The following is a 13010-nucleotide window of genomic DNA, read 5'->3' on the forward strand; positions in this document are numbered from 1 at the left end:
GTCGCTGGACTCCCATGTAGTTGACTGCGGCTCGAGTCCCAGGCCCGGTGGCTTAAACTCATGTCAGGCATGTGTGCGTGCGTGCCCAAGATCCCAAGAGGACAATGGAGGAGAAGGGATTGCATCATAGCCATTCCCCCATGGAGGGTGATTTCTCACTTTCTATCTCTCTGTATCTCTCTGTCTTTCTGGCGAGCACACATGCCCTATTGCAAAAACCTCTCAAAAAAAAAGAAAAACAATCTGTTGGGAGTACCCTCTCTCTGTCTCTCTTTTGTTCATGGAATAAATAATTATAATAAATTTTTTAAAAAGTAAGAAAAATTACCAAAAGAAAAGAATGGAAATTTGTGAGTTTAACTTTTTCATATAAATTCATCCTTTAATACGACTTGCTGTTAGTTTATTAATGTGAACACAATACAATTCTAAAATATGTATTAAAAGCCTGCTCTAACTAGGCAATGTTCTGGGCATTAAGGACATATATATTTATCATTTCTACAAAGTTTGTCTGGAGCCTCCAAGTTGAAATATTCCTTCTTATTAAATATTCTAAACAGCTCTTTTTTTTTTTCCCTATCACATGGCATATTTTCATACTTGTTTTTTTCAGGAGAAGAACCTATTTTTTATTTTAACTTTCAATTCCTAGGACATTGCTGTTGCCTAAACACATTAATATGAAAAATTAATTTTGAATATGTAAATAAATGCATACAACTTTGACTCTATAAGTAATTTTCTAATAAGTTATTGACTGAATGAAATATATGAGTTGTCTTCAAAAAGTCCATAATAGGGAACCAGCAGTTAGTGTAATGGCTATGTCACTGGACTCCCACGTAGTCGACCGCGGTTTGTGTCCCGGACCCGGTGGCTTAAAACTCACACCGGGCGTGTGTGCGTGCGTGCCCAAGATCCTGAGAGGAGAATGGAGGAGAAGGGATTGCGGTGTGACCATCCCCCCTGGGGGGTGATTTCTCGCTTTCTGTCTCTATGTCTCTCTCTGTCTGTCTGGCGAGCGCACGCGCCCTACAGTGAAAATCTCTCAGAAAAAAAAGTCCATAATAAATGCATACTATGAAAACTGCATAAATATGAATTTTTGGGGACATCAAAACAACCTTGTAATTTAATCCCATTTTCCTATGAACTTCTTAAAGTCTTCTTATAACTTAAAAAAAAACCTAAGCTCTTATGCATTGTATACAGCATGTTACTGATGGCTACTCCTAATAAAAATCAATAGTTTTGTTTTATGATCTGAAAGCAAATGGTTGATTTAATGTTGATTGTGAGTAACATCTAGTTAGAGGACATTACAGTTAATTTTTTCAAGATGGAAATGTATGTCATTCATTTTGTTTCCTCAGACAATGACATCTCCAGAATATCAAATACTGTTCATCATATTATTTCAACTTCATCAAAATATTTTTTAATATAAAGTAACTACTTTTAATCTTTCTTCATTGTTATCACTAAAAGCCCCTTTGAATTTACTGTTTTATTTCTCTATTCAAGAGGTATTTGGGGGGGCCCTAGATCCACTCAGAAAAGAGTCTATGAACAACATACACTATTTTCTGTTCTTATGAATGAATATTCTAAGAAAAGAAGATGAAATTAGCAATATACGTGAAAAATAATTTCATTTGGTAATGTTAAATGTGAGTACTCTAGGAAAATGTACAGCTTGGTAAGGAGAAGAGAAAGGGTATGTGCTAAGGTATTACTTTAAATGAAAATAATCAGTTTATGTTCATTGAGAATGTGGCATTTGAGTCAAAACTTTAAGGAATTAAAGGGATTAGTCATGTACATTGTTTCATACAGAGGGACAAAGCCACGACTCTAAAGGGGAGCATGACTGGCTTGAAGAAAAGCCAGGAGACCAAGAGGTCTAGAGAGGAGTGAGTAGGAAAAGTAAGTGGGGTCCAGATGGTGATGAGTCTTCCACACCTTTAGCTTTTTCTCTGAATGAAGTGAGAAGATTATTGAATTTTAAGCACAGGAATTGATAGAATAAACTCACCAGCAGAGAATTATTCATAGAAAGGCAAGAGTGTGATTGAAGACCATTGAAAAGTCATAGTTTAATCAGGAAAAGAGCTCATGAGGTTCAAATCAGTGAGAACAGATGTTTTGAGAAGAAGTCAGATACCAGGGGCCAGGGTGATGTCACAGTAATAAGCTGGGGCCACATGGCAAGGTCCTTGTGTGCACTGGATATGTACATGTATCCTAAGGACCCAGGATGGCTGAATCTAGGAGTTGTTGACAGGGTAAGAACCCATTTGGGAGTGCCTATCTCTTTCTCTTAAAAAAACAAAACAAAACAAAACAAACAAATGAACAAACTTAGAAAAAAGAAGTCAGGGGCCAGCAGGTGGTGAAATGGTTATATTGCTGTACTTCCATGTAGTTGACCACAGTTTGAGTCCCAGACCTAGTGGCTTAAAACCTGCTGGGCATGTGTGCATGTGTGCTCATGATCTTGAGAGGAGAACAGAGAAGGGATTGCAACATGGCCATTCTCCTGGGGGGTGATTTCTTGTCTTTTATCTATTTATCTATCTATCTATCTATCTATCTATCTATCTATCTATCTATCTATCTATCATCTATATCTATCTCTTCCTCTCCTGCCAGCACCATGCCTCATAATAAAAATCTCTCTTAAAAAAGGTCAAATTCTAAATATTCTGAAAATAAGGACAAGATTTTGCTAAGTTAGTTATCAGTGCGGACCTATGACATACAAAGTATGCTCTGTATGGATAGCCAACCCTGTAAGACCAAAAAGTATTTGGTACTAAAAATGATAACATGAATATTCTCATGCATAACTAATATTCTTGAAATAAGACATTTCCCAACACCTATCCTCCCTGGATAAATTAATTACCTGCATAGCAAAAACCTAAAACTCTTAAGTAATAGTCACTGCAATTCTCTAAGGAGAGCTGGCCTAAAAGAGTCAAATAATCTGTTCTTTTTTTCCCCCTTTACTGTTATAAAAAATTGTCTCTACAACACTTGGATAAGAGTAGTTAGAGAAAAGTGCAGAAAGCATTTATATCCATTGACTAGGACAGTTACTTTTATGTAGTTGAAATCTTTGATGTTCAAATTATCATTTTTCCACTTTTATGTCATCATAATAAGAGATAAAATAATTCCTCTGATATTTGAAGAGTACGAGTACATTACAGGAGAAAAACGATTTCAGCTTGCCAACAGATTAAATAACTAAAGAAATAAGATGAAACTGACCAAAGTGAAACAGGTTGAATGTCAAATGGAGGTTTTAAATAGTTGGGTTGGAAATGGAGTCTCAGGAGAAACTCATGTAACAGGAGTTATTTAAAATTAGACAAGTCAGAATAGGTCAGAGCCCACCAGAGGCAGTAATGTAATGAGGATAGATGGTAGGGCTTAATAGGTCCCCTCCAACTCTCAGACCTGTGATTTCATAACCTACCAGTTATGAAACTGGTAAAAATCCCCTCCAGGGGCATTTTTCTTCTAACCTGCTTTTTGTGTGTCAGAACCTCCTACCTCTGAAATGGAAGAGAATCAAATTTTTCCTGCTGTTCCTCTTATCCATACAGGGGTTTTCTTTTTTTGTTTCTTTCTTTCTTTTTCTTTTTTATTTTCTTTGCCTTTGCTTTAAGTGACATAAAGCCTAAATGAAACAGATAAACTTTGAATTAATATTGCTTTAGAGAAGAACATCTAAGCTCCTTAACTTTTCTAGTCCTTCTAAAGAACTCTCTTGGTGGAACAACAGCTTCTAAATCCTCACACTGTCAATATACAGGGTTTCTCAGTATCTCTTAGAGGCAAAGGAAATTGGTGAAGATGGTGGTGTTGATACAGGGCAGCATCTTGGGGTGCTTAGAGGTGGGCCATTTGTTCAGAACACACGAAAGACAAGGTTAGTGGCATGTGAAGACTTCAGAAATGTAGGGTCACAAAAGGCAGAACAGCCCAAAGAAAGTGTCCTTCTGTAAATGAAACCATTTTGTTTCTAATCCTGTGGGAGGTAGCATAATGTAGCAGTAAAGACCATTCAAATACAGGCTCTGGAGTTACAGCTGGGTTTCAATCTTAGCCCTGCCATTATCTTATCTTCTCTCTTGCCCTGAACTAGTTTATCTAGTAAACAGGGTTGACTGTAGCAGGACCTGGTTTAAAGGCATGTTATAAACCTTGAAATGTTTAAAAAAACAAAAACAAAAACTAAAACTAAAAGAACTTAGCTACTTGACACATGGAGAGTACTATGTAAATATTTTCCGTGCCATGAAAGTACTCAAGCAATACAAAATGGCTGTGTTACTGTTATAAATAGTATGCTTGGGAAGAAAATAGTTATTTTGACCAATTTTCTTAAGTATATTAGGTCTTGTAGATATCTGTATTTCACTAACATACAAACTTTTTCTAAGATAAGTTATTTTACTGTTTTCACAGCAATATCTTCTGTTTCCTTATCTTTCTAGTGACATTGAATTTTAGAATATATTACTTTCTATAATAAGAATGATAGAATATGATTGAATTTAGACAGTCTTCCAATCTGAAACTTTCAATAATGTTAACCTATTAAGTTCAGTTAATTTTACATATGCAGTTACAACTGACAAAGCTATTTATATCAACCGATTTTCTTGTTAAGAGAAATCTCCAAGTTTCCAGAAAGTTCTATTCTCTTCTATTCTGCTGTTTCTAAGTAGCATTAGCACAGATCCAGCACTTTTGTTTTTAATTGGAGTACGTGTAGAGAGGTTAGGTTTGGTTCATGATAAAAACGAAACAGAAGGAAGTTGTAAAAATCACCTAATAACTCAAGAGGTTTACCATGTGCTTAAATTAATAAAATGTATTCAACTTTCTGGATTTTAAGGTGACTCTCAGATTATTTCCAAGTGCTATAGAAGATATTTCAAGAAAGCTGAAGGATTTTAAATGAAACTGTCATTTGACCATATAAATTCTCATGTGTTTCTAGAAAATATCTATATAAACATTTGTTTAATGTAGTACTTTAATACATTTCAAAGCAGGTTGATTGGTTTAACAAGACAATAGTAAACAATATCCAGCTAAGAGATACACATATTTTAAGATATTTTTGCTATCAGGGAAGTGTACTATAGACAGAGAGACAGAGAAACAGAAAGTGAGTTAATTACATCCTCCCCTACCTCCATAGGAGGGTTGGCCACAATGTAACCTCTTATTCTCCATTCTCTTTTCTGGGTTTTGGGCATGCATGCACACACACCCAACATGAGTTTCAAGCCACCAGGTCCAGGACTTGAATCATGGTCAGTCACATGAGAGTTCAGTGCCTTAATCACTACACCACCTGCTGGCCTCCCAGCTAATAGATATAAAGAATAAAACAATGAACGAGATAATTTTCCTTTTCCCAAAGTTCTAGAAACTTTAGGAAGTCACATATGAGCATAAATAAAATATACACCGTGATTTATTGATGTTAGAGAAGTACAGTGTGCCCCTGAGAATTCATAAGGAGTCATCATTTCTAACTGGAAGGTTTTCTGAAGGAAATGACAATTCAATTTAAATGACCTCAAAAAATGAGTAGGATTTATTTTATTATTAATTAATTTATTTATTTATCTATTCACTATAGGGTGCACATGCTGACCAGCGACAAAGAGAGACAGAGAGAGAGAGAGAGAGGGGAAAAGTGAGAGGCAACCCCTACGGCAAATAGTCCTGCACAAAGCAAAAGAAATTGGTGATGACGATGATGTTAATAGAGGTTAACATCTATTTCCCCTTCTCTGCCATTCTCTTCTGGGGACTTCGGGCACATACACAAACATGACTAGTGTATTTCTTAAGTAGCTAGGTCCTGGACTCAAATCACACAATCGACTGTGTGGGATCCAGACCCATTTATTTCCACCCAATCTGCTGGCCCCAAATTAATAGGACTTCAACAAAGTACAGTGAGAAGGGAAAAATGAATGGAGTAGAAATAGAAAAATATACATATATCCAAATAATCATAAAATGTCTAGATGTTTAGAAATATTTTTTAATATTTTTTGTACATTCAATCACATTATTTAGCTTACAAAGTGAACACTTCAATATGTGAACATTTCTCCCCAGTCCAGTTGATCAAAATAATAACTCTGTAGTTACTTTATATATATAATAGATAAATTAAAAGAACTATAGCTGTAAAATAATTTTGAGGTTACAATGCACAGACCTCACACATCAGAGGAATTTATATTTCACTTAATAGGGAATGAAATAATTAAAAGGTTTTGAATAAAAAAACCAATGCACATAAGGAAGTATCATCTAATAATGGTGTAGGTGAAGTAAAATTCTCATGCAGAGTTGGAGAGCTCATGGTGAGACACACTTAGATGATGACGATGGAGGTTTGACTCCAGTCACAGTAAGACATAGAAACTTCCTCCACCTGGTGTGAGATACTCCAATAAAAATAGTGTTGAACAAATAGTTTCTATTCTCTGAGTGGAACCAACTGTATTACAACTAATTGAGAGCTTGTGAAATGAAGAATCAAATTAACATTGTGTCTTATTAAAATTATTGAAAGCAAAATGAATAATAATATTGAGTAAACTTGTAAAGAGACATAACAGTGGCCTTTAGCTATTTGTAGAATTAACAAATGCATCCTATTGTTAGTGGTTCTGGAAGGCAAAAAGGGGGAGAAAGGTGTATGTAAGCTACATATTTCAAAAGAAGATAATATTCTAACCATATTAAAATGGAATGATCTGGTTTCACATACAATATTCTCACTGCGTCAGGCACATGTTAAACAGAGTTTACGTGACACATGTAGGTAAAATATACATGAAAATTAAGGACAAGGTAGTAAGAACAAATAATTTTTTGCATAAACCACAATTATTGTTTTTAAAATTAATACTTTTATGAATTTTTTTGATCTTCTAATTTTCACTAAAGAATTTAGCTGGTATCACAATAACAATTTTAACATTGTATATTATTTTACTATAGTTGATAATAGGCATTTCTGTATGTTATTTAGCATACTGCATTTATTTATTTCTACAAAATTTTAAAAATATTTTATTACATTTTATTATGTTTTATCTAGTCTCTGACACAACACACATATTATCGTATCTTGATTTCATTGAAAACTCTAGGTGTATTAATGAGTAAACAACAGATTCAAAATATTTCAAATAATTATGACCATGACCAAACATAAAGGACTGTAATGTGTTTTATAAATTACAGCTAATTAGAAATATTTTTAGAGGTTAACCACCTTAAGTACTTCTCCATGGCATTCAATGCTATCTTATTTATTTCCTCCCTATATTCTAAGCAACCACAAATAAGAACAACTCAAAAGAAATTTGGAGTTCTATATTTCAAGAGTAGATTCTAGAATCTCTTCTCTGTATCTTTGCTATTCTTTTCCATTATATTGCATAAAAGAGCACTAACTAAATAGCTAAAATAAGTACACATAAAATAGCACAGCACTATATAAAATTAATATATAAACTATAAAATGTTAAATGTGCACTTGTTTTTATTTTACAATTTGCAATCTAAATTCAATGAATGGGTGTATGCTACATTTATTAAGAAACTTGACCATGACTTCATCTTGATAAAAGACTCACTTATTCTGAATAATTTTGGCCTTACTTATCTAAATATGTATTAAGATAGCCAAGAGCAGTTCTACTAGTATTCCTTTTCTTCATGTCTTATTCTTACTCTGCATGTTATAAATAAATTAGTTTGAATTTTATATGCAACATTGCCTACCTATTTCTGTTGGAAAGCACAAGAGAGAAGATGCTCAATTTCAAACAAATACCAAATTTCAGCATTTCATAAAAAGATTGCATTCTAATCAAATAAAATTAATCAATATTTCATTCGCTTCATATTTCATTATATGATTTTTGGTTTCTGTCATAATATATGAACATCAAAGCAAGAAAAAGATAGATTCTCGTAAGAAAATGTTCAAGATATTCCTTACCCCAACAACTCTGTGCACACATCAAATGATTCAAATCATTGGTTGGAATAATGAATTCCAGACCAGAAATCATTTTAGGCAGTGAGTTGTGCTATTTTGAAAGCTTTTATACGGATTAGCATGCTTCCTTCTTCCCTGTGATCTGATTAGATAGCATTCAAAGGAATATGGGAAGATGAAACCATTATAAAGGCAAGAAACTTTTATTTCTAGATGTTTAGTATAGTCGATGAAATATATAACTGAAGGTCTATGAAACTCTTAACTTTGAGTTGAAACTTGTACTTAAATACTTGTGTATGCATAGGGTCAATACATTAACATATCTAAATATCCTCATGTACCAATTGTCTCTAAAGATGTGAATTAATCAAAATATCTTGAACATTGTATAAAATTACAGTTTTATTTGGACCTGATGATATAATGATGCATCATAAGTCAGAGTTTAATATAGTCTTTGTGATATTGCAGCTCAAGGGTATAGTTAATCAAGTGGGAGGCCCAGACTTGTGAAGTAATTTTCCTAAATAACAATTTGTTGTGACAGATATGCTGATTCCTGAGTTCATGTCTAGCATTCTTCTTACTGTATTGAAATATAGTCTCTTATAATTTCATCTTAACTTTTTTTTTTTTTTTTATTTCTGGCCAGCAGCATTGAAGCAGCAGTAATGTAACACTCTACAATATCGAAGCCAAATGGGTACTGGGTTCATGTCTCCGTGTGCATGCTCAGTGCATGTGTGTGCTTACAATCTGTTTTGACTGAAGCATGGAGATCCTTTTGGGTACCTCTCCTGCCCTCAGAAAGAAAGAAATAACTATTTTTTTTAGAAATATTTTTTCTGCTTTTTATTAAGTTGCTGTAGGGCAGATGTACTCACCACAGACAGACAAAAACAGGGAGAGAGGGAAAGGGAGAAAAACCCTCCTCAATGGAGCATGATCAACCTGCAATCCTGTCTCTATTCCATCAGGATTTTGAGTGGGCTGGCACTTGCACCCTGCCTACTTTTCGAGTTACAGAGGCTTGGGATTTGAACTATATGGTTAGACATGTGGGATCTGGATTTCTTAACCACTAGACCATGGTGTTGGCTGTCTTTTCTGCTTGTTAAGAATACATTTACACAATGAAAAATGCTAATATTTCATCAAAGTAAATACTTTGTTGTTTTTATAGGCTTTTACATTTCTACTCCAACTGGACCAGGAGGGAGACAAGAAAGAGTAGGACTTTTAAGCCTTCCTTTGAATCCTACTTTGGAACCAGTCTGCCTTAGTTTTTGGTATGTTACAGACATACTTTAAATGTTGACTTATTTTATGAATAGCATTGCCTTTATCAGGTGGCCAGACTCTAAGTTCCCCAAAATATTGGCCAAATTTTAAAGTGTATATTATTACTTTTCCAACTGATAAAACTGCAAAATGCTGATAGACTTGCTTCATCTTTCTTAGCAACTCCCAAACCCAAGGAAAAAGAGGGCTTTTCAAAGATAGGAAGGCATTTAGAAGAATGTGCAATCCCCTGCAATCCCATGTATTCTAATGTAGGAATCCAAACATTTTTGTTTGTTTTTGAACTAGGTATTATATGTATGGTGAAAATGTCTATAAATTAAGCATTAATATCAGCAGTGACCAAAACGTGGAGAAGACAGTTTTCCAAAAAGAAGGAAACTATGGAGAAAATTGGAATTATGGACAAGTGACATTAAATGAAACAGTGACATTTAAGGTTTGTAAAGCACCTTGTGATTCATCTTTGTATTTATTTTATGGTGATACATTCCTATTTATGGTGAAAAAACTTATTTTTGGACATACAAGTCACCTTCTCTACTTTTCTATATACCTTTTTCCCCTTCTGAGTACTTTTATTTTCATTTATTCATTGACTTATTAAAGCCATTTCATCAGGAGCAATTTGCTATATGAAAATGTAACTCATAATGGTCCATAAAATCCACAGAAACCTGCAGGTTAATTCAGTTCTCTTCAACAACTTTGTTGCAGCAGTCAGTCATGTCTTCCTAAGCCACCTGCCTACCTGAGACTTTCAAGTGTTTACAGATGCCACCAAGCCAAGTCCTGAACCTTTCTGGGGAATCCTTTTTAATGAGAACATCCATGCCTACTGTTAATCCACCTACCCTACCACCCTCTGACCTAATTTCCATATATTTCCTTTTGAAACAAATTCTATGAGCTGTATCATTTGAAAGTCTCTGATCATTTATTTCACATTAAGGTGAATGAATTTTTCTTTCTAATGGCCTTTGCAATTAAAATATAGGATGATATAAGCTACTACTTTGACCAAATTAACATTGCTCTAATTGGCTAATTTCCAGCAAGATGGCATGATTTTCAGATGGTGTATATGTCAACAGAAACAGTCATCCTCAAAGTCATCTCTCCTGGTACTTTGTGTAAGGAAGATAATAATTAATGACCCTCATTTCTGTTTCATGTTTCTTTTACTCATTCTTTTTCTTTTATCTAAAAGTCATACATAACTAGGTGCATTTTTTTGTTTGTTTAACTTAGTAGGAGTGAGAATGCCAATTTCTATACAATTTGCACTTTCATTTTGCCACTTTGTTATGAAATCTTGAGTAAGTCACTACAGTCTCTTCAAAATTCAATTTCCTCAAATATCAAAGGAAGAAAATATTGGGTTGTCAGAAAAATCATGATGTGTTTATTCTATGTAAAAATGCTTCATGACTTTTCTGACAACCAATAGGACTCATTGTGAATAGTGACTAGCATGAAGTAGTTGGACTGAATGAATAAACAAATGAACGAATGGATACAATATAATTGAAAATTAGATAAGATAATGTATCACATGTGTACATATTAATTAGAATACAGAAGATACTAGGTGTGTTTTTTCTCTCCTCTGCAAGAAAGGAACAAGAAAAGTACATCTGAAATTACCCTTGTCTCCAAGAATCTCTCATATGATCCATCTGATCACTGGACCTTTCTCCCAGGTCTAATTCTATGTCCTCTGAGTAACAGCAGGGCAGTGTTCTACAGCACCCTGGGGGAACTGTGACAAAACCAGCTGACCCTGAATGATCATATTGTACTCATGCTTTTCTTTTGTCCCTTTTCTACCATTTAAATGATCTAATCAGTGTGTTGTCTCTTCAGGGCTTGTATACTCTAAGAAAGAAGAGAGTTACCTGGATTTTTCATATTTTGGAGGAAGGAAGTCTGGGAGAAAGTTTTTCTCCATTGCCAAATGGTGTATATGCATGAGAGAGTACAGTTCAGTATGACAATATAGAGAGAAAGAGAGGGACAAAAGAGATAAAGCGAGAAAGAAACCACAACTGTATGATCTAACTCAGAAGGAAGACATGAGTAAAGGTAGCCAGTATGAACACATAATAAAGGAATGTGATTCAGCATAAAAACTAAAAAGCAAAAAATCTATCAATATATCACTATTCAGTAAATGGTTATTGTATATTTGAAGACGGCAGTATTATTGTCCAAAGGATATTGGGTCACAAGCATAATCAAGTCAACAAAGTTTGGAGTGAAATTATTTCATAAACATCTCTGAATTTCAGGTTTCTATTAATGCTTTTAAAAATAAGTTGCTGAGTGATATAGCATTGGATGACATTAGCCTAACACATGGCATTTGTAATGAGAGTCTTTATCCAGAACCGACTTTGGTCCCAACATCTCCACCAGAACTTCCTAGTAAGTAACCATAATGTGTATTTTCTCTTACTAATTCCATAATATTTTCAAGTAGATCTTATTTTGCCTTATTTTTGTTATCTTAAACCTAGTAATATTTTAACTAAAAAAAATAAAAAACTTTAAAATATAAACAAAATGGATGTTAACACAATATTACATGTTACATATAAACCCATGGTGAAAATTTGAAAGTAATAAAGGTGCAAATTTCCACTTTATTTTCACTAGAACACAAACTAACTCTGTATTGGCCATGTGCCATGACCTATAGAGTCGTATTTATGCATAATACATATGTGGAATATATATATATATATATATATACGCACACACACATATGTACATACATACATACATACACACACACAAACACACACACACATACATATTTTTTTGGTGCCAGTGAGTTTGTGCACTCATCAAATATAGCAAGAAAGAAAAAAAGAGACAGAGAAAAACATCCCCCAATGAGGCAGAGTCATACTGTAATCCTTTCCTCCATTTCTTCATCCCATCTTGATTTTAAGCATGCATGCATATATGACTGGCATGCTTTCAATCCTTAAGAGACAGAATATTTAAATTGAGTTCAAATATGTGGGATCTAATTTTCTCTGAATAGCACTTAATCACTGTGCTATGGGAGTCAGCCTGCTCATGGGTCTTCTTATGGAGTGATTTTAAGATCTCAGGAAGAGTTTAGCTAAGTCTGAACCCCTACAAGCTCATTTTTAGAATAATTTCATAGCAATGATTAGACTGGACTTTGAACCTGGAGACTTAGTTTGCACAAAAGGTTTTTGTCCTGAAATGATGACTTTGTGAGACTTTACAGTATGCCCCCTTCATAGAGCTCCTTATAAGTTGCACCTTAGTAGGAATCAGGATTTTTTTTTAGTGTCCTGGGGGTTCTTTAAACTCAAAATAATAATATGGAGCTTCTGTCTACCTGTGCTCTTAAGTCAAATTGGAAATATGATATTTGAGATGTAAACGTGTGACCATTTATCTTATCCATGTCAAAGGAGACAATCATTTCATCCCACTTTCAGACTACAGGTTTTTATAGAAAAAATAAAAAAGAAAAACATAAACAAAGATAAATGATATTGATTGTCACTCTTTTGTGATATTTCATTGCATTTTTGCCTTTATGAAAAAATACTCTTTTTTTTTTTTTTTTTTTTTGAGCGGGTTTTCCTATAGGGGGGCA

General features: G+C 34.1%; 1 protein-coding gene across 1 annotated transcript in view; it reads left to right on the plus strand.

Annotated features, from left to right (window-relative positions):
* The window catches only part of TMPRSS15 (transmembrane serine protease 15), a 127709-nt gene that overhangs the window by 42999 nt on the left and 71700 nt on the right, over window positions 1-13010 (plus strand). The window contains exons 10-12 of the mRNA XM_006145594.2: window positions 9249-9354; window positions 9656-9806; window positions 11659-11794. Coding sequence (XP_006145656.1) covers window positions 9249-9354; window positions 9656-9806; window positions 11659-11794 — 393 coding nt within the window. The remainder of the gene's footprint in view (window positions 1-9248; window positions 9355-9655; window positions 9807-11658; window positions 11795-13010) is intronic.

The sequence above is a fragment of the Tupaia chinensis genome, unplaced genomic scaffold, assembly GCF_000334495.1.
Source record: "Tupaia chinensis unplaced genomic scaffold, TupChi_1.0 Scaffold000157_1, whole genome shotgun sequence".
NCBI classification, from domain to species: domain Eukaryota; kingdom Metazoa; phylum Chordata; class Mammalia; order Scandentia; family Tupaiidae; genus Tupaia; species Tupaia belangeri.